Source organism: Amblyraja radiata, chromosome 1 (assembly GCF_010909765.2).
Source record: "Amblyraja radiata isolate CabotCenter1 chromosome 1, sAmbRad1.1.pri, whole genome shotgun sequence".
NCBI lineage: Eukaryota > Metazoa > Chordata > Chondrichthyes > Rajiformes > Rajidae > Amblyraja > Amblyraja radiata.
Genome location: NC_045956.1, coordinates 99,184,345 through 99,206,832, shown reverse-complemented (window position 1 = coordinate 99,206,832; position 22,488 = coordinate 99,184,345). Strand labels below are relative to the sequence as shown.

The following is a 22,488-nucleotide window of genomic DNA, read 5'->3' as shown; positions in this document are numbered from 1 at the left end:
TGTGTCCCAAACATTATAGTGCCCTGAAATGGGGGGGAACTATCTACAAACCCAGCCGTAATTTCTACATGGTGAAACCAAAATGTATAAAACTACCCTTTAATAAAATCTGACAATGTACACTTTAACCATGAGTCTTTTTTTAATTTCAAATCTCAAATTGTGGAGTACAGAGGCAAATAAGTAAATAATGGGTCTTTGTCCCAAACATTATGGAGGACACTGTAGATAGATTCTTGATTGGTTCAGGTGTTAGAGGTTATGGGGAGAATGCCGGAGAATGGGGTTAGGAGGGAGAAATGGATCAGCCATGATTGAATGGCGGAGTAGACGATGGGCCAAATGGCCTAATTCTGCTCCTATTCCTTATGACCTTAAGACCTTCCGCTGCAATAGCATGTCATTCGGGAAACAGGACCACGTATTGTGAATTGTTTACTTGTGTGTGAGTTTATGTAACTTGCCTATTACATAAGTCAGTGTGTGTCCGTAGTATTAGAAAACCAATCACAACTTGATTATAATTGATTTTGAAACTTGAGATGTTCATTATTCAATTTGAGACTAAATATGATTTTTGTTTCCTTTGCAGCTAATGTTGAAGCATTGCATGCTATGGTAGACAATAATAAAGAAAGGTAAGATTGCTTTTGACCAGTATTTCCACTTTGAAGGAAATTACCCGAAATTCGGGAAATTCTGATTGTTTTCGAGTAATTTTAGGGCAATGAAATAATTTCGGGAAATTCCGCATCTGGTCCGCGAAGGGGTGTAAAGGTAATACACACAGCACTGCCAGTTTGGCGCTCAAAGGTTTAAACAGAACGCTGTCAGTTTAACGCGTGGGAATTTAAACAAAGAGCTGTCGGCTGCAGCGCTATGAGTTCTAAATGTAGTGGTACCGGCTGGAGCGCTATGGGCTTTAAACACAGCGCTATGGCCACAGCGCTACGAGTCACAGACTATTCGGGAAAATTCTCGTATAACTATGAGTCTTTGGAATTCTCTTTCTCAGTGGAAGTTGAGCCTGATTATTTTTCAGGCAGTGGTAGAATTCTGGATAAAGCCTAGTGGTGAAAGGTTACCAGTGGGATTGCAGTTACATTGGGATTGGCCTTGATTTTACAGAACGGTGGATGGGCTCAAGGAGGAGAGAGGGTGGGGTGGAGAGAGGGAGGAGTGGAGAGGGTGGGGTGGAGAGAGGGAGAGGGAGGGAGAAAAAGAGGGAGGAGAGAGGGAAGGAGGGAGATAGGGAGGGAGAGAGAGGGAGGGAGAGAGATGAAGAGGGAGGGAGAGACGAGGGAGGAAGAGAGTGAGAGGGAGAGAGAGCAGAGACTGAAACACATGAGAGCAGGTTGAAAAAATGAAGATAACGAAAGCTGATGGAGGCAACGAAAGCTGCCTTGCATAACACTCTACAAGTGAGTAACAGAAGCAGGCAGATACGGTGTAGTTACATAGATCTGTTTTGCCTTGTTCTTCTTTGTGTTGTTAATGTGTGCCTGAGAAAAAACCCCCAACAAATAGCACGCAGGAAGCATTTTGAAGATTTCAGGATAAACCATCAAATTCCAGGAAATTTGGGATTTGAGGTGTGGAATCACTGCTTTTGACCCATTATTAGAAGTGTATGTTCGTATCAAAAATATGAATTATCAGACACCTCCTAAAATGAGGGTTGACATGATGATATTACAGAATGATTAGGAAAATGGTGATTCAGATACTTGGCATGGTAAACTCAAATATTTATCCAGTTTGAAAAAATCTGGAAAAACAAATGTATTTCCTTCTGTCCATGTGCAACTGACCAGTAACAATTATTTCGGGATGGCAAGAAAGCTCATCTTGGATAGGTATTGTCCTGTTTCGAAGATATTTTGTGTATTTCCAGCTGAACTATATCTCAGCGGTTCAATGGTACTTCATTACCACATGTACCTAGGTGTAATTAAATTCCTTTTTTGCACACAATTTAGTAAAAGTTTTGGTAGACGTGAGCCCAATCATACTTAAGAATAAGAGTGTAAGAACAGTAGATTATATTGAAGCATCACAAAATACTCACCACATTTCTGGAGCCATCTTGCGTCCAAGTTTCAAAGTTCTTAAAAATGTAGAGTCGTATCTCGGACTTAAAGGACTGTTGTCCTGGTAATGGCCAGATTATGTTGATGTCCTCCACCATTGCTCCACTTCTCTGTGTCCGAACAGCACGCAAGGCCTCTTGGAGCAGCGCCTCATCTAATCACCTCCCAGGTTGCTGCAGGGCATCCAGCGACTCATTCCACCAACTCATCAACCCAGACACGTCAACCCGCGAGCGCACTGACTCTTGCAACCCAAGGCCACCACTGACTCCGTGCACCAGCGCGCCTCCCGCAGCCAACCTAAGGAACACCAAGTGCTTTTGTTCTTGTAATTAGATGTGCCTTTTGAAGAAAAGCCCAATAGTGATAGCAAATTCTGTTTTGTTTTGGAATCTTTCCCAAATCTTCAATTGTGATTTCTCTGCATAATTGTGTTACTGAAATAATTAATGCTTTTTAAAATTCTGTTAATGTTGGCATTGGGCTTGAGGTTGCAAGCTTGAGGTTAAATCCCTGCTGAGTTGGGAAACGTAACAGTTTAGTTTAGAGAAACAGCATGAAAACAGGCCCCTTGGCTGGCTGACCATTGTTAACCGGTTCACACTAGTTCTATGTTATTCTACTTTCTCGTCCACTTCCTGCACGCTAGGTGGCAATTTACAGAGGCCTATTAACCTACAAACTTGCACATCTTTGGGATGTGGAAGAAACCTGAGCATCTGGAGGAAACCCACACGGTCACAGGGAGAACGTGCAAACTGCCACATCACCTTCATTTGGAAAGTGGTGAAATCATTGGACAAAGTCAGCATGGATTTACGATAGGTAAATCATGTCTGACGAATCTTATAGAATTTTTCGAGGATGTAACTAGTAGAGTGGATAGGGGAGAACCAGTGGATGTGTTATATCTTTACTTTCAGAAGGCTTTCGACAAGGTCCCATATAAGAGATTAGTATACAAACTTAAAGCACACGGTATTGGGGGTTCAGAATTGATGTGGATAGAGAACTGGCTGGCAAACAGGAAGCAAAGAGTAGGAGTAAACGGGTCATTTTCAGAATGGCAGGCAGTGACTAGTGGGGTACCGCAAGGCTCAGTGCTGGGACCCCAGCTATTTACAATATATATTAATGATTTGGACAAGGGAATTTAATGCAACATCTCCAAGTTAGCGGATGACACTAAGCTGGGAGGCTGCAAGGTGACTTGGATAGGCTGGGTGAGTGGGCAAATGCATGGCAGATGCAGTATAATGTGAATAAATATGAGGTTATCCACTTTGGTGGCAAAAACAGGAAAGCAGACTATTATCTAAATGGTGACCGATTAGGAAAAGGGGAGATGCAGTGAGACCTGGGTGTCATGGTACACCAGTTATTGAAAGTAGGCATGCAGGTGCAGCAGGCAGTGAAGAAAGCAAATGGTATGTTAGCATTCATAGCAAAAGGATTTGAGTATAGGAGCAGGGAGGTTCTACTGCATTTGTACAGGGTCTTGGTGATACCACACCTGGAGTATTGCGCACAGTTTTGGTCTCCAAATCTGAGGAAGGACATTATTGCCATAGAGGGAGTACAGAGAAAGTTCACCAGACTAATTCCTGGGATGTCAGGACTTTCATATGAAGAAAGACTGGATAGACTCGGCTTGTACTCACTAGAATTTAGGAGATTGAGGGTGGACAGGCTAGATGCAGGAAGATTGTTCCCGATGTTGGGGAAGTCCAGGACAAGGGGTCACAGCTTAAGGATAGAGGGGAAATCCTTTAGGACCGAGATGAGAATTTTTTTTTTCACAAAGAGCGTGTTGAATCTCTGAAACTCTCTGCCACAGAAGGTAGTTCATTGACTATATTTAAGAGGGAGGTAGATGTGGCCCTTGTGGCTAAAGGGATCAGGGGGTATGGAGAGAAGGCAGGTACGGGATACTGAGTTGGATGATCAGCCATGATCATATTGAATGGCGGTGCAGGCTCGAAGGGCCGAATGGCCTACTCCTGCACCTATTTTCTATGTTTCTTAGGTCAGGATCTAACTCGGGTCCCTGGAGCTTTGTGACATATATGATATTTTGCCGGAAAAGCATAGAAAATATGACCTGGAAATCAATTTTTGTTATCGGTAATCTTTGAGCAAGTGACCTTTCAGAATTAGATCACCAACATGTGGCACAAAATAACATGAAGGAGATTCCACACCTGTGACAATAACCAGGTAATTGGAAGGTCACCAGAACATCAGTTTCAGTGCAAGTATGCATACAAGGGAGTGAAAGTACCAAGGACATGTGGTGATAATACACCCATCACCAATTATCATGAGGTTGATTATTTTTAAATGTCAGCGCATCAGATGTGATCATGATCCTTTTTGGTGAAAACCGGTGGCTGGGAAGCTATTCTAGGCTCTTTCATAACACCATGCATAATTTTGAGACAGTGGGCTGTCTGTGTTTCATTTATACCAAGTCCCAGTTTCAGGTTAGTTTATTGTCACAGTGAAAAAACTAAGTTGCGTGCTCTCCAGTCAGCAGAAAGTCAACACATGGTTCCAATTGAGCCATTTGCAGTGTATAGATTTATAAGGGAATAACGTTTAGTGCAAGGTTAAGCCAGCAAAGTTCCATCAAGGATAGTCTGAGGGTCAATGCGGTAGCAGTTCAGCAGTGCTCTCTGGTTGTGATAAGATGATTCAGTTGCCTGATAACAGCTGGGAAGGAACTGTCCCTGAATCTGGACATGTGCGTTTTCACATTTCTATACCTTTTGTCTGATGGGAGAAGAGGGAGTGGCCAGACTGCGACCTGTTCTTGATTATGCTGACGGCCTTGCCGAGGCAGCATGAGATATAAATGCTTATGGTTTGTGTGATGGTCTGGGCTGCGTCCACAATTCGCTGCAATTTCTTGCGGTCTTGGATGGAGCTGTTTCCAAACAAAGCTGTGATGCATCCTTAGAAAATGCTTTCTATGGTGCATCTAGATGTTGGTGAGAGTTGTAGGGGACATGCTGAACTTCCTTATCCTTCTAAGGAAATAGAGACATTGGTGTGCTTCTCTTGGTCATTGCTTCAATATGGGTGGTCCAGGAAAAGGTATTGGTGATATTGACTACTAGGAATTTGAAGTTTTCAACCATCTCTACTTCGGCACCATCAATGCAAATTGTATGTGTACTGCTTCGCTTCCTGAAGTCGATCACTATCTTCTTTGTCCTCCTGACATCAAGAGACAGGTTCTTGTCTCGACACCAGGACACAAAGTTCTCAATCTCCTTCTTGTACTACGTCTCATCACTATTTGATATCCAGCCAACAATGGTGGTGTCGTCTGAGAATGTCAACATTGATTTAGATTTGTACATGGATGCACAATCGTGGGTGTACAAGGAGTAAAGAAGGGGTCTGTGAGTGCAGCCGTGTGGAGCACCAGTGTTGAAGATCATTGCAGAGGATGATTTATCTTCTATACTCGCTGAATGGGGTCTGTTAGTCAGGAAGTCAAAGATCCAGTTGCAGAGATGAGTACTGATACCAAGTCGTGCGACTTTGGTGATAAGCTTGGATGGTATATTGGTATTAAAGGCAGATCTGTAGTCTGAGTATTGTTGTGACGTAGGTGTTTCTCTTACTTGGGTGTTCCAGGCTTGAGTGTAGGGCTAGGGTGATGGCATTGTCCGTGGACCTGTTGTGGCAGTAGGCGAATTGCAGTGAGACAAGGCCGCTGTGTAGACGAGATTTAATGCGTTCCATAATTAGCCCCTCATAACATTTCATGATGGTGGGAATTAAACTGGTGAACCTAAGCTGCACTCCCTCAATAGCAAGAATGTCTTTCTCAAATTACAAGACCAAAAACTGCACACAATACTCCAGGAGTGGTCTCACCAGAGCTCTGTGCAACTGCAGTAGGATCTTCTTGCTCCTATACTCAAATCCTCTTGCTATGAAGGCCAAAATGCCATTTGCTTTCTTCACTACCTGCTGTACCTGCATGCTTACTTTCAGTGACTGATGTACCAGGACACCCAGGTCTCGTTGCACCCCCCCTTTTTCTAATCTGACACCATTCAGATAATAATCTGCCACCTTGTTCTTGCCACCAAAGTCGACGACCTCACATTTATACTGCATCTGCCATGCACCTGCCCACTCATCAACCTATCCAAATCACCCAAAAGCCTCTTAGCATCCTCGCAGCTCTCACTGCCACCCATCTTTGTGTCATCCGCAAAAGTGCAGATGTTACATTTAATTCCTTTGTCTAAATCGTTAATAAAAAATTGTAAGTAACTGGGAACCCAGCACTGAGCCTTGTGGCACCCCACTATTCAATGCCTGCCATTCTGAAATGGACCCGTTAATTTTGTCTGCCAACTAGTCAATACCCCACATCCAATGGATTGTGCTTTAATTTTGCACACTAATCTCTTGTGTGGAACCTTGTCAAAGGCTTTTTGAACGTCCAGATACACCACATCCACTGGTTCTCCCTTACCTATTCTACTTGTTCTATCCTCAAAAAATTCCAGAAGATTAGTCAAGCATGATTTCCCCTTCATAATTCCACACTGTCTTTGACTGATCCTGTCACTGCTTTCCAAATGTCCTGCTATTACATCTTTAATAATCGAGGAAGAAAGATTCCAAGGGGAGAAAGGGACGACCATGGCTGACAAGGGACGTCAGGGACAGTATAAAAATTAAAACGAAGAAGTACAACATAGCAAAGATGAGCGGGAAGCAAGAGGATTGGGTAATGTTTAAAGAACAACTGAAGATAACCAAAAAGGCAATACGGGGAGAAAGGATGAGGTTCGAAGGTAAGCTAGCCAAGAATATCAAGCAGGATAGTGTAGTGGCCTGGTCAAGGTCAGGAAAAGGCCAGACGCCAGGCGGGTTCAAACAGTAGTCTTTTAATCCCAACAGCGAGAGTACACCACACACACACCTCGAGAGCACTAAACCCAGGGTCGTCTGGAAACCCCGTGGCAGATCAACGCCCCTGTCCCTCAATCGGCGAGGGGGATGATCCAAGGAGTGGCCTACCCCCCAGGGACCGCCACAGGACCCTCCCCAAGTACCCGAGGCACGAAACGGACAGGAGGGCGTACACGGCGGCCAGCCCGGGTGCACACCATGCCCGGCCCCGGAACAGGCGACTGACCAACAGGTGCGGGGGTCGGAGTAGCCAGAGAAGGAGGTACCCTAAACAGAGGCCGCCCTCGTTTACGGGGCCGCGCTACCAGCGCCGGCTGATCAATATCAATATGTGCTGGCTTCATCCGCGCAACTGAAACAGTCGCATGCCGACCCCCCATGTCCAGGACGAAAGTCGACGAGCCATGTTCCAGGACCCGGAACGGACCTTCGTATGGCCGCTGGAGAGGTGTCCGATGCGCATCCCTGCGCAGGAAGACGAACTGGCAGTCCTCCAGAGCAGAGGGAACGTGCGGACGGAAGGACCCATGACGCGACGTGGGCACCGGCGCCAGCTTGCCCACCATCTGCCGAAGATGTTGCAGAGCGTCCGAAGGCTGCTCCACCTGGCCACTTGCCGGCGGTATGAACTTCCCGGGCACCGTCAACGGAGACCCATACACCAACACGGCGGAGGAGGGGGCCAAGTCCTCTTTCGGTGGAGTGCGGATCCCCAGCAAAACCCACGGCAGAGCGTCCACCCAGTCCGGATTATTGAGCTGTGCCTTCAGGGCATCCTTAAGTTGTCGGTGAACCCGCTCCACCAGGCCGTTCGCCTGCGGGTGGTACGCCGTCGTGTGGTGCAGACGAACACCCAGGAGGCGTGCCATGGCCGACCACATGTGCTTGGATTCTTGGATCTGATGTGAACTGAGGCCCCCGGTCGGAAGTTATGTCCAGTGGAACACCGAACCGGACGATCCAGTGCGCCACCAAGGCTCGAGCACAAGTGGTCGTTGCAGAATTTGGTAGCGGAATGGCTTCAGGCCACCGCGTGAAGCGGTCCACGATGGTGAATAGATAGGTCATGCCCTGGGACGACGGCAGCGGCCCCACGATGTCCACGTGAATGTGGTCGAAACGCAGCCGAGGAATGGTGAACTCCTGCAACGGCGCGCGCACGTGTCATTGCACCTTGGCGGTCTGGCACGGGATGCAAGTGCGCGCCCAATGTCCAACCTCCTTCCGCAGCCCATGCCACATGAAGCGGGAGGCTACCAGGGTCGTTGTCGCCCTGATGGAGGGATGCGCAAGTCCATGGAGCACCTCAAACACCCTGCGCCGCCAGGCGATGGGGACGATGGGTCGCGGAACTCCAGAGGAGACATTGCACAGCAGCGTTGCACCCCCAGGACCACAGACAACGTCCTCCAACTGCAGGCCCGAAACTGCCGTACGATAGGCGGCCATCTCCTCGTCGACAAGCTGAGCGACTGCCAGGGCAGAATAATTGATCCCCTCACCGACTTGGAGAACCGCGTGGACTGCAGGTCTCGATAAGGCATCGGCCACCCTGTTGAATTTGCCCTCAACGAACCAGATGGAGGTGGTGTATTCGGACACATACGCCAACTGCCTCTGCTGCCGGGCAGACCACGGGTCTGAAACCTTGGCGAACGCAAAGGATAGCGGCTTGTGGTCCGTAAATGCAGTAAACGGCCTCCCCTCCAGGAAGTAGCGGAAATGACGTACGGCGAGATACAGGGCAAGGAGCTCATGGTCGAAGGCGCTGAGCACCACTGAGATGCCTGCTGAAGAAGGCAAGTGGCCGCCAGCATCCATCAACGAGCTGCTCCAACACTGCCCCAGCCGCAACCTCAGAAGCGTCCACCGTCAGGGCGGTCGGGGCGTCCTCTCGTGGGTGGACGAGCATCGTGGGCTCAGCCAGTGCCTGCTTAGCCCTCTCGAATGCCGCTGTTGCTTCCACGGACCAATCAACCTCCCTGCGATGACCAGCAATCAGGTGGAAAAGCGGACGCATGACTGCGGCCGCTGACGACAGGAAGCGGTGATAGAAGGTGACCATCCCCACGAATTCCTGTGGGCCCCTAACTGTGGTCGGACGGGGGAACCTGTGGACAGTGTCCACCCTGGTCGGCAGAGGCACCACCCCTTATGGAGTCACGCGGTGGCCGAGGAAGTCGATAGCCGTCACACCGAAACGGCACTTGGACGCGTTGATGTCCAAACCGAAGTCGCTGAGGCGCTGACACAGCTGACGGAGGTGGATGCAGTGCTCCTGCCGCGAGCGACTGGCCACGAGTATGTCGTCCAAGTACACGAAGACGAAGTCCAGGCCGCGGCACACGCAGTCCATAAGCCGCTGAAAGGCCTGCGCAGCGTTCTTTAACCCAAACGGCATCCGTACAAATTCGAATAGACCAAGTGGTGTAATAATGGCCGTCTTCGGGATATCGTCGGGGTCCACCTTCAGGAATACGGATGCTTGCCGCGGGGGCCGACTGGGAGCAGTGGAAACGCGGTCGATAGCGGTCCCGACCTGCTCTGAGCCTCCAAACGCCGCGGGAAGGACGGTCAGCACTTCCAGGTTCTGATGGTGGGAATTCCACAGCTCGTCGGCTTGTTCACCCAGCGCCCATGTCGGTAAATGGATCTCTGGCGAGCTGCATGCGAATGTTGGGGGGTAGCTGCTGCAGGTAGGCGTATTTAAATAGAAAGCAAGGTTCATGGTCCCCCATTAGGGTGAGCATGTCTTCCAGGAGGGCAGACGGCCGGCGGTCGCCCAGGCCGTCCATTCTGAAAATCCGAGCTGCCCTCTCGGAGTCACCTAGGCCAAACCTCCTGATAAGAAATTCCTTAAGGCCCGTATATTTATTTGCTACCGGGGGGCCCTGAGGAAAGGCTTAACTCGCCTCGCAGTCACTTGGTCAAGCGAGCCAACCACGTAATAGTATTTTGTCTCATCTGCTGTAATACCTCTCACAGCAAACTGTGCCTCTGCCTGCTGGAACCAGATGTCGGGTTCTTCGGTCCACAGAGTTGGGAGCTTCAGCGCAACAGCGTTATTATCCATATCCATCACGACGCGTGATGAACGGCGTGGGGTCACCAGTGTAGTGGCCTGGTCAAGGTCAGGAAAAGGCCGGACGCCAGGCGGGTTCAAACAGTAGTCTTTTAATCCCAACAGCGAGAGTACACCACACACACACCTCGAGAGCACTAAACCCAGGGTTGTCTGGAAACCCCGTGGCCCCTTCCCATTGGTACGGAACCTTTGCATTTTTCAGCTTGAAATTGTGCAATATGGTGCATACTGTAGCGAGTCTTTTAACTTACACTTGAATGCAATATATATGCTTTAAATTGGATTGGAGCATTTTTGAGAGGCTGTGCGATCACTGATCACTGGCCTTGGGGGTACCCGGTGAGGGAGTGGGGCAACCGAGTGGGGAGAGGGTGTGGAAGAAGGGTGTCCCCCCTCCCAGGGTAGGAACTTTTTGAAATTTGATGTCTTAAAATCATGTTTTAGTGCACTGTAGAAGTATGATTTCAATGTTTTTTTAAGTATTTTTAAGAGGTAACTTTTTATGGGGTAACTTTATCCACACAAATGGAACAAGCTGCCAGAGGAGGTAGTTGAGGCAGGGACCATCGCAACATTTAAGAAAATGTTAGACTGATACATGGATAGGACAGGGTTGGAGGTATGGACCAAAAGCAGGTAGCGTAGCTGGGACATGTTGGCGGGTGTGGGCAAGTTGCGCCGAAGGGCCTGTTTTCACACTGTATCACTCTATAACGACATTATACCTCCACCATGCATGAATGCTTAAAAATCAAGTGATCGAGTTTTATTGCCATATACTCAAGCATAGAAACATAGAAAATAGGTGCAGGAATAGGCCATCGGCCCTTCGAGCCAGCACTGCCATTCAATATCATGGCTATTCATCTAAAATCAGTACCTCTTTCCTGTTTTTTCCCCATATCCCTTGATGTCGTTAGCCCCAAGAACTAAATGTAACTCTCTCTTGAAAACATCCAGTGAATTGGCCTGCACTGCCTTCTGTGGCAGAGAATTCCGCAGATTCACAACTCTCTGCGTGAAGAAAGTTTGTTCTCATCTCAGTCCTAACTGGCCCCTCCTTTATTCGTAAACTGTGACCCGTGGTTCTGAGCGCCCTCAACATCGGGAACATTTTTCCTGCAGTTACAGTAAGTGAAAATCTAGCAGGCAAGCAGGATGCTTTCACCAACCACCCCCATTTGAAGTCCACTATCTTCCACCGTTTCTACCCAGTGCTTGGTACTTACTTCCAGCAGCCACTGGTTGTCCTCCAGGATGCACCGAGCCGTAGCCTGATCCATGCCGGTCACCTGGATGAATTCGGCACAGAGACTCTCACGGCAGCGACACAACGCTTTGACGCCTCCGACGGCCCGGGACTCTTGCACTGAGGCTGCTCCATGGCCGGAGATGCAGTTTTGATGTATCATCTAGTTCTTTAAAATCGGGGGTTGCCACACTGAGTTTGTCAAAGTATGCTTTCCTTGTTTTGTCAAATTTTTTGCATTTTAGGAGGAAGTGCACCTCTGTTTCAACCTCATCTGTCAAACAGTGGCCGCATATTCTGTTTTCTCTTGGTTGCCAGAATCTCTTCTGTCTTCCTTTTTCAACTGCCAAATAGTGGTCACTTAATCTGTATTTGGTGAGGGTCTGTCTCTGCTTTATGTCTCTAACAGTTGTGAGATAGTCTGCCAATTTATAATCTCTTTTTAGGGCACGGTAACATTCTAATCTGCTTTGGCGTTTGGTTTCTTTATCCCAATATTCCAAATACGTTTCTTTACATTGTTTGATAATTTGGTTCACTCTAACTGGTGATTGGGGATCAATATTGATCTGAGGCTGGTCAGAATTTAACTGGATAGGGTTTAACTGGATAGGGGTAGTTAGTCTCAGTACCAACTGACACGGGGAACTGTTTTCCGGGCACTTGTGTTTGAAGGGCTTTAAACTGGAGGGTATCTCTGTCTCTCCTCTCACCTCTCTCTCTTTCCCCCTCTCTCTCTCATCCCTCTCTCCTCTCTCCTCCTCCTCCTCCTCCTCCTCCTCCTCCTCCTCTCTCCTCCTCTCTCCTCCTCTCTCTCCCTCTCTCCCTCTCTCTCCCCCATTTCTCCCTCCCACCACACTCTCCCCCTTGCTCTCGCACCCCTCTCTTTCTCCTCTGTCTATCTCCTCTTTCTCTTTGCCCCCCCATCTCTCTCTCTTTCCCCCATTTCTCTCTTTCCCCCTTTCTCCCTCTTCCCCCTCTCTCTTTTACCACCCATCTCTCTCCCATTCTCTCCTACCCTCTCCTCCCTCTCCACCCCCTCTCCCTCTTCCCTCTCTCTCTTCTCCCCCTCTCCCACCTCACTCTTCCCTACCTCTCTCTCCCCTCTCTCTCCCCCCCCCTCCCCTCTTCTTTCTCTCCATTTACGCCCCCTCTGTCTCTCCCCTCTCTCTCCTCTCACCCCCCTCTCTCTCTCCCCCCTGTCTCCCTGTCTCCTTCCCCTCTCTCTCTCTCTCACCACCTCCCTTTGAGAGTCTGTCCCTTCGGCACAGAGACTCTCGCGACAGCGGCACAACGCTTCCGACGCCTCCGACGGCCGGGACTCTCGCACTGTCCGGAGTGCTCCATGGCCGGAACTGCAGCGAGCGATTCGCCAGCCCCACAAACACTCGCAATCCCGCAAACACTCGCAGCCCCGGCTCCCCGCGTCTGTTCCCGCCGCTGGTTCTGCTCCCATCCCTCCCTCAGCTCCTGCTCTCCAACACCTGCGGACCATGCAGTTTATCCGAGTTTTGAAATTTTAATTGATCACAGAATTTCTCACCACAGAGCGTGAGAAATTTCTGATCAGCGTGAGGGCGCGAGAGTTTGCTTGAGGGAGTGATTCTCACGCTCAAAGCGTGAGAGTTGGCAGCCCTGCCTATATTCTGCTGTATATTTTGACAGCCTTCACAATCTGTGACCCTCCAGAATCTTGGTGTCGTCTGCAAACCAACCTGTCTACGTTTATGTCCAAGTCATTAATAAACAGTCTTAGCACAGATCCCTGCAAAACTCCGCAGGTCACAGACCTCCAGCCTGCGTTTTGTCTTTCCCCCACACCCTCTGTCTTCTATCAGCAGGTCAGTTCTGAATCCATACCGCTGTCACTTAATCCCGTGCATCTTAATCTTCTGGATCAGCCTAAAATGGGAGATTTTATCAATTGTCCTACTAAAGTCCTTGTAGACACCCACCCAACACTCATTGATCACTTCGCCACCTCCTCAAAAATCTCGATCAAGTTCTAACCAACTCGGCCTGTAATGTAAATAACATTTCCTAAATTCTACTTGAGAAACGGCACAGAGGGTATAGCGGCAGAGCTGCTGCCTTACAGCATTAAGACCTGGGTTCCATCCTGACTATGAGGATTGTCCGTACGGAGTTTGTGTGTTCTCCCTGTGACCACGTGGGTTTTCTCTGGGTAATAGACAATAGATACAGGAGTAGGCCATTCGGCCTTTACGAGCCAGCACGTCATTCAATGTGGTCATGGCTGACACTGACACCATGGCTGACACCACTCTGGTTTCTTCCCACACTCAAGACATGCAGATTAGTAGGTTAATTGGCTTTGGTAAAATTGTAAAGTATCATTAGCGTGCAAGGGCAGTGTTGGTGTACGGGGTCAGTGTTGGTGTGCGGACTCTGTGGGCCGAAGGGCTTGTTTCTGAGCTGTATCTCAAGTCTAGTTCATTGATCGAGTCACATCCAATATGTGCTATGGAAACATGACTTAGTAAAACTACCTGTACAATATTGAGGTACCAATCAATGCCTGTGTGATTATTGTGTGGTTAGTTTCCACAACCACTTATGTCAAAGGGTTGCCTGCTGTGCGAACATTTTGCTGTTAGTGTCTAGAGTCAATTGTTTGCAATGGCTGCCGCTCAGTTGTATTTTTCCATGTAATTTTTATGCCAATCTCTGATTGTAAGTGGAAGATTGAATTTCAATATTTTATAGAACCAATGGAAGTAGATTGAAAGCTGTTTAAAAATATATATATAAATATGGTCTTTGCCGTGCATCCTAATCAAAGTTTAAAGATACAGCATGAAAATTGGCTCTTCGGCCCACCGTGTCCACACAGACCATCGATCACTCATTCACACTAGTTCTATGTTATCCCACTTTCTCACACATTCCCTACACTGAGGGAGAATATACGAGCTTGACACATCCCTGAGGTTAGGATCAAACCTGGGGTTACTGGAGGAGTAAAAGAGCAACAGGACAGGCTACACCACTGTGTCAGCCGAGGATCATGATGTTACTTTGTGATCCAGTCAGACCCATTGGAGTTCTAGCTAGGGTTGCCAACTGTCCCGTATTAGCCAGGACATCTCGTATATTGGGCTAAATTGGTTTGTCCGATACGGGACCACCCTTGTCCCGTATTTGACGGGGACTGTTGGGTCAGAGCGCCGCGTCCGGCCATGCCTCACCCGTCCCGACGTAGTGCAGCAGTAGTGCCTCACCCGTGGCCCCATCGGTCGGCAGCCCGGCCTGCTGTCGGACCTTCGCTTATCGCCGACACCACCACCCCTCTTTCTCATGACCGTTTATTGGTTCATGAGTTGGACGGGGTGCCGGAATTTGCGTGCAGCAGAACACAAAGCCCAGCCGGTGGTCCAGCTGAGGAGTTTTTGCCTGGGCCGCGTAACGTCGCACGCAAAGTCCGGCACCCGGGCCAATATTCCTCAGCTGGCCCACCGGCTGGGCTTTGTGTGCAGTTCAGCACCCGGACCAACTCATTATTCACCCAGCCACGGCCGAGTCGGTCAACGAATTGCCGTTGGGAATTTGTCCCTTATTTTGACCTTTTATCCCTTATTTGCGAGTGAGAAAGTTGGCAGCCATAGTCCTAGCACCTGCTCCGATTTGGAATTTGTTGTCATGGCTTATTGGCACTCCAACATGTGCAGATTCAAATGTTTAAAATCTTGCTTACATTATATGCTTTGATGCCCTCTAGTGGCAATTCAACAAAGGTGCAAAAGGATAATTTAAAATTCTTGCGAAAGTCAGTGATGCAGAATATACAGTTCATCGATAGTGTAATGTGTTAGTAATGGGTAATATTAATGCTACTAGTTGACATTAACTGACTAAGTTACCTAGTTATTACATGATACCAGACGAAGTGCGTTTCCCCAATGCAATATTCCACCACGCGCGTTCCCCCAACGAAACCCGTTCCCCAACGGAATATTCCACCACTCACCCATAGCCCCCAACTGTGCAGGCGCAGCTCATTTTTCCCTCATCCCCCAGCACTCCCTCCCCTTCTCCTCACTCTCCCTCTTCTTTCCCCTCTCCTCCTCTCCCCCAATCCCTCCCTCACCTCTCCTTTCCCCTACCCTCAGTCACTCCCTCCCTCTATAACTCCTCTCCCCTCCCTACCCCCTCCTATCCCTCTATCCCCTACTCCTCACCTCCCACAATCCCCCCCCCCCACTATCCCTCCTCACCCCCACTGCCCTCCTCTCCCTCCATTCCCCACTTCCTACCTTCCCCAATCCCCCCCCCCCTCTCCTCTCCCTCTATTTCCCCTCCTCCCCCACCCTTTCTCCTCACGTTCCCCACTCCCCCCCCCCCCCCCCCCCCCCCCCCGTCTGTGTTGCTTCTGCTGTTTTGGCAACTTTAAAAAAAGACAATTTCTGAAGTATGTGGGAAGTAGTTTCACAACCTGTAAAGTTGAGGAAGTACAGCCTCTGCTGAGCCCTCCCGAGAGACCAGGAGAGGTCACCAGCGAGGTGCATCCCAAGGAATTTGATGTTGCTCACCCTCCATGGTGGAGCCATTGATGTGCAGGGGGGAGTGGGCAGCCTGCGTTCTCCTGAAGTCTACAATCATCTCTGGTCTTGGTGATGTTCAAAGACAGATTGTTGTCTTCGCACCAGTTCACAAGCTGTGCCACTTCCTCTCTGTAGGCAGTCTCATTGTTGTCTCTGATGAGGCCCATCACTGTGGTCATCTGCAAATTTGATTATTTGGTTGGTGTTGTGTTTGGCGTGGGTAAGTAGTGTGAATAGCAGTGGACTAAGCACACAGCCTTGGGAGGATGATGGTTTAGGATGATGGTGTTTGAAGTGTTGTTGCTAACACGGACTGACTATGGTCAATGTGTTAAGAAGTCCAGGATCCAGTTGCAGACAGGGATATTGAAGCCGAGCAGGGAGAGCTTCCCCACCAGCTTCTGAGGGATGTTTGCGTCGAATGCCGAGCTGAAGTCAATAAATAGCATTCCGGTGTAGTTGGCTTTTTTTTGTTGTCTATGTGGGAGAGGACTGCGTGGAGGGTGGAGAAGATGGCATCTTCTGTGGAGCGGTTAGGGCAGTATGCAAACTGGTGGGGAGCTTATTGAGGTGGGAAGGCTATTCTTGATGTGTCCCATGACTAACCATTTGAAGCACTTCATCATGATGGGGGTCAGTGCCACGGGACTGTAGTAATTGAGGCAGGAGACAGATGACTTTTTTGGCACTGGGACGATGGTTGCGGCTTTGAAGCAGGTGGGGATGGTAGTCTGGCTCAGGGAGATGTTCAAAATGTCTGTGAGGATATCCGCCAGCCGGTTAGCACATTCCTTGAGCACATGACCAGGTATGTTGTCTGGTCCTGGGGCTTTCCGTTGGTTGACCCTGGTTTGGGCTTTCCACACGTCGGATGAATCCAGGGTTATTATCTGCTCCGCTGGGGTGGGGGTGGACTTCCTCCCAGGCATGGTGTTAAGTGCCTCAAAGCGCCCATATAAGTAATTTAGCTTGTCCGGAAGGGAGGCATCGCTGTTGTTGGAATGTGATGCTCCTTTATAGTCCGTGATGGACCGGATCACCTGCCACATTTGTCTGCTGTTGTCCTTGGCGTCGCAGAAGTGGCCATGGATTTTCTGCGTGCAGGCTTTACTCTCTTGATGGTCCGGGGATCTCAGTTCTTGCAGAACTGAGGGCTGCCTTATCCCCTGTTCTGAAGGCAGCGTCCCGGGTCTTCAGCTGTGCGAGGACCTCCGCTGTCATCCATGGCTTCTGGTTGGCTCGCGTGGTGATGTTCTTAATAACAGTGACGTCCTCTATGCATTATTGATGTAGCTGGTCACAGAGTCGGCATATTCTCCAATGTCAGCGTGGGTGTCGTATGTGGCTGCTTCCCTGAATATGTCCCAATCTGTGGTTTGAAAGCAGGGTGCAAGGAAATGAAGAACATAGTCTAAACATATGCACATGATAATGATAGAAACAACTACAAATACAAGGCAAATTCAAAACAGCAGAATGGTGCAAAGATTGTAGTGCAATTTTGAATAATGGAATAACCAAATGAAGTAGAGGTGAGAGTATATGGCAGTACCTCTGGAAAGTGGGGTTGAAAGAGGTAATTTGTTCAGTGCAATGATCGTGGGGAAGAAACTGTTCTTAAATGTAGACATCTGGGCTTTCAAGCTTCGATATCTTTATCCTAACGTTCGGTGCTGTCAGTAGGCATGTTACAATACTTACCTTCAGCGGCGCTGCAATTCTGCCACTGGCCGTGTGCGCGATTTTGGTGCGTTTGAAGGGGGGGGGGGGGGAGCGGGGTTAAAACGCGTTTTTTTTCTTACCTGGTCCTGGATTATATTTGGTCGGAGTGCAAGCTTTTGTTGAAGAATCGTTCCGACGGGCGTTCTGTCTTTTTTTTTTTTTTAATCTCCCGACTCGTTCAGCGCTGGAGTGATTTTAAAATCAGCTTCTGAAGCCGTCAACGCCGACAACGGGGACAGATTTCATGTAGGTGACAGGTAAAAGAAACCGGTTTATATTTATGTATAAAGTGGTCCTTAAGATACCTTTAGTTCATATTTTAAGTTGCGAAACGGTGATTTAGTCCCCATACCAACGGGCAGTGTTTTTCATGCCGATATGGGGGATCTAAATCACTGCAAACCGCAACGTTCCAAATGGTCGCATTCCAGAAAAACCCACAGGCAAGTTGATTTAAATGGCCATTAATTTACAGGTATTAAACATTAAATTCCTTCCATTTGGCATAAATCCATGACAATGAGATTTAAAAATTATGTTATATTGTGAATTCTTGTGTGAATGTTATTTGGACACTTAGGCTATTTAAAAATGTTAATCTATTCTTAAGAAATTGATAGATGTTTAGATCTAGTAATTGAATTTTGTAACTAGCTACAATTAGGTAACTAATTAATTATATGCTTTAATTTCAAGTCATCTAAGTAAGATTGTTTCATATTTGTTTCAGAATTCTTCAATCTATAATAACTGAACATTTCTTTTAGTTCTCTTAATTTTTAAGAAAGTTATGGCCATTTGACTGTCCTCGATCACAGCTTTTGTGTTAAGTCAATGGAAAAGCAATAGAGAACAAGATGCTAATTTTCGAGTATGAAAATGGCCATAACTTTTTAAATACTGAAGATATGAAAGTGAATTAGGTGACAAATTAAACTTCTTTTTATGCTTTATCTGATGGGATAAATTACAGACTTGATTTTTAAAATCTCAAAATTTTGTAACATTGCTACTGTCAGTGTGGATTTTGCACATTCTCACTGTCCGGGTGCTCTGGTTTCCTCCCACATCACAAAAATGTGTGGATTGGTAGGCGAGTGTAAATTACCCCAAATCTATAGTTACGTGCTGGAATCTTGTGGGAGTAGTATTTCTGTTAATGGAAATGTGGGGAGAATAAAATGAGTACCACTAGTTAAAAAAAAAAAATGGATGCTTAATCAGTGAAGGCTTGGTAGTCTAGTAATATTTAATGGTGCATAATGGTATGTGCTTGACCAGTATACCTGTTGGATGTTGTGTGCAATAGAACAATGGTAGTTATTGCACGTAAAGCTTTGTGCACTTTTCCATGCAATTTAATTTGTAGCCGGTTCAAAGGCTTTTAGGATTGGCAGGGAGGCAATTATGATGGAGGAATAAACTGTAAAATTGCAAATTGAAAGTTAATTTCCATCCTTATTTTTCTCTGCTTAAACCCTTCAAGTGCCAATGGTCCTCCCAGTCCACTTACTCCTGAAAGTCCTGTCACTCCCTCGTCACCAACCGGAAGCCCAACAAATAATAATTTTCATCATCTACATACTGTTGGTGGAGCAGCAGGGATAAGCTCTTGTTCACGTTGCAACCATCGAAAGCCGAGGAGTGTAAAAGAATTTCGGAGGAGTCGACCTGGGGAGGTCACAGTGTTATCTGTGGGAAGGTAAAAAATCTAATATCTGAACTGGTTTATGCTTTCACTTCATTTCACCAATAGTATAGTTGAAACCCTATGTAAACAAAATTTTGAAAACTTTTGGTGTAATATTTCAAGGAACTGATTAAACTGCGGATCTTTAAACCTGTATTCAGATGAAAATCAATGCCGTCCAACTTTAGAAAAAACTATCTTTTCTTGTGCAGAGTTTGATACACTAAAAGTATAATGCATGAATCCTCTGAACAGTAACCAGAAATAACAGGATATGAAGCAACAGGTGCTAAGTAGCTTAAAAGGCCAGTGATAAATGTACAATTTATAATTATACTAATATATGTTGGATCCAGCATTAAAATGAACAATTATACGAAAATATATGCTGTAAATTCTGGTGCAAATGTATACCGGCCAAGAAAATTTGATGCACCCAAATGGATCTTGTAAGCCGAGTTCAAACCAATACGTTGCTAAATAATTGAAAAACTAGATTTGGTGCATCAGGTGAAACCAGAATAACACGCTGAGTTGAGGGTGGGGGGGTTGTGTGGGTGGGGGGGGGGGGAGTTGTGGGGGCGGGGGTTATGAGAGCAGGGGAGGGGGTTATGGGGGCGGGGAGGGGGTTATGGGGGCAGGGGTTATGGGCATGTGGGGGCGGGCAATGGAGGTTCTGTGGGTGGGGGGTTGTGGGCGGGGGTGTAAGGGTGGGGGGGGTGATGGCGGGGGGGTGTGATAGCAGGGGAGGGTGGCGGCAGCAGGGGCGTGTGGGCAGGGGGGAGTTGTGGGGGAGAGGGGCGTGTGGGCGAGGGGTGGGCGAAGTGGGGGGAGAGATGTGTGGGCGGGGGGGAGTGAGCTTGGAGAAAAGACGGGAATGAGGGGTGCATCACGGGGAGGGGGGGCGGAGCCAGTGAGGGCACCAGAGGGCTAGTAGCTGGAATTGGCGGTGCGATGGTCGTTCTCCACCGGGATCAGAGTCTCCGCTTTCCGTTTGGTGACATCTCCGACTCTGGGCTGGGCTGTGTCTCCCACGCTGGGCTGCATGGGGCTAGGCTGCATGGGGCAGCGCTGCGCTGCTTCGGGTCCCTCCGAAACTTGCGTCCGTCCATCCTCGGCTCCAGTAAAGACGCGATGGTGCAGGAAGGGGCGGACCGTCCCGGTGAGTCAGGGGAAGTGACCAATCCGCGTGGCGCTAAATGGCAGGAGAAGAGATCGAACTGCTCACGCGTGGTTTACATTTTTTTTTAAACCTTGCTAACTTTTACAACATACAACCGATCGGAATGAAACTTGGTGGACTTGCAGCACGGGAGGACGTTGAGTGAACTGGCAAAAAATTGTAGCGCTATCACAAACATTTTTTGTGCAAATAGAAAGACTGCACAAACCGGAAGATAACAAGATCAGAGTTTTAGTTATGGAAAGATAGAAGGTATATGTATTATTGAGGTGATCTGGGAATAAGGGTGAGAATCTGAATCCTTGCTAGGGGCCTTGCACAATTATTGGGTTAGGACTCGGGGTTTGAGGAATTGTAGTACAAATTAATTTCTTGATCATAGACATTTATGGCGATACAAGGCGACAGTGTAAATAGCTCATTCTAAGCTTCCCCCAGTCTAGTTTCAGTCAATAAAATACTGAGTCAAGCACTTGCGCATCTAAACTTTATTTTGGAAAAACACAACAACAGTCCCCCACTACTATACCCAACCACCGCGGGTTCGATCCTTGTAACTGCTTGTCCAAGCCCTTCTAGCCTTGTGCAAGCAGACACTCCAAAAAGGTCACACAGTCCCAAGCGTTCTCCCAGAAGATCGACACAGGACCTCGAGGGAGCGGCCTTTTATAGGTCCCCGAACCTTGAGGGGCCAAACCATATGGGGGTGGTCTCTATACAGTCCAATAACAGATATCGAGTAACACAGTACATGATAGACATTTCCCTAACTCAATAATACAGTAACCAATACATTGTATTCAAACAGAGCTTCTGAAAGGAAGCAAACATAGCAACATTTTCCCAGATATTCAAGAAACCCCAGACAAGGCAATCAACATCTAGCAAAGTAAAACTTTGCAACAATATTTACAATGTGTTTGTCTGGTTTCCATTCACCCAATCAATTTCATGCAATTTACACCTAATTGTAAGAACCTGCAGCTGTCCCATTCTTTCCCTGCAACTCTTATCTAGTCTCCAGACAAGCTGGCACCATTCTGCAGCTTGTCCCATTTCTGCAGAAGGCACATTTAAATTGACCAAATGGCCTAGAAGCCTTTACTCAATTTTAGTGTCCTGGCATCTACAATTTGATCAGAATTAACAACAGCAGTAACCCAATATCTGTAAATCCTGTTGAGTTCTTGACAACTATTTGTTCAGGAGGAGCTTTCAATTTAACTCTGGTTTGGAATTTTTGAGCCTGTGCATTTTAAGACACCTTGCAAGAAGTTCAGTATTTCTTGCAGAATCAACAGAGTTTAGGATGATACTAGGCGAATGCCCACTGGGAGCCTGGTAAGAGAGAGACAGTACAAGAATCCACATAATTTAGGAGTATCAAAGTTTTTTTTGAAATTGAATAATGGAAATGTTCACAGTTTATTGTGTCTCCATGGTGCTGTAGTAAATGATTGGAAGGGAGTTACATCAAAATGAAAACATGGTGGTCAAGGGAATAAACTATTTGCATAAAGGCCTTCTTCCAACTAAAGTATCGTACATTGACAGAAGGATGTGAGGGTGGATATTGGGAAGGGGATCAGCATGAGAGCTGATAGCTTGTATAGGTAGGTAGAGGTTTGAGGTCCTGCAGTCAATGCCTTGGAAGCTCAGGAAAAGTAGAGTATGGTGAAAGGCAGTGGTCTGATTTAGGAATATTATTGACATGTATTTGATGTGTGAAACATAACTTACTAGTATTCAAGAGTCAAGAATGTCCCGAAACAGAACAATGAAATTCTTACTTGCAGCAGCACACAACAAATGCTTATTTGGCAGTTGTAGTGTTTAATAGCCTAATGGCTGTTGGAAAGAAGCTGCTCCTGTAACTGGATGTTACAGTTTTCAGGCTCCTGTCCTGTCATTAGTCAAAAGGTAATGTGATTGGAGTAGAAATAAGCCATTTGGCCCATGAAGTCTA

The 22,488-nt window shown here is 47.4% G+C and overlaps 1 protein-coding gene across 2 annotated transcripts in view; it reads left to right on the top strand.

Annotated features, from left to right (window-relative positions):
- The window catches only part of rell1 (RELT like 1), a 66,584-nt gene that overhangs the window by 31,042 nt on the left and 13,054 nt on the right, over positions 1 to 22,488 (top strand). For both annotated transcript variants that reach the window (XM_033026743.1, XM_033026752.1), the window contains exons 4-5: positions 593 to 638; positions 19,136 to 19,351. In XM_033026743.1, the coding sequence (XP_032882634.1) occupies positions 593 to 638; positions 19,136 to 19,351 (262 nt within the window). The remainder of the gene's footprint in view (positions 1 to 592; positions 639 to 19,135; positions 19,352 to 22,488) is intronic.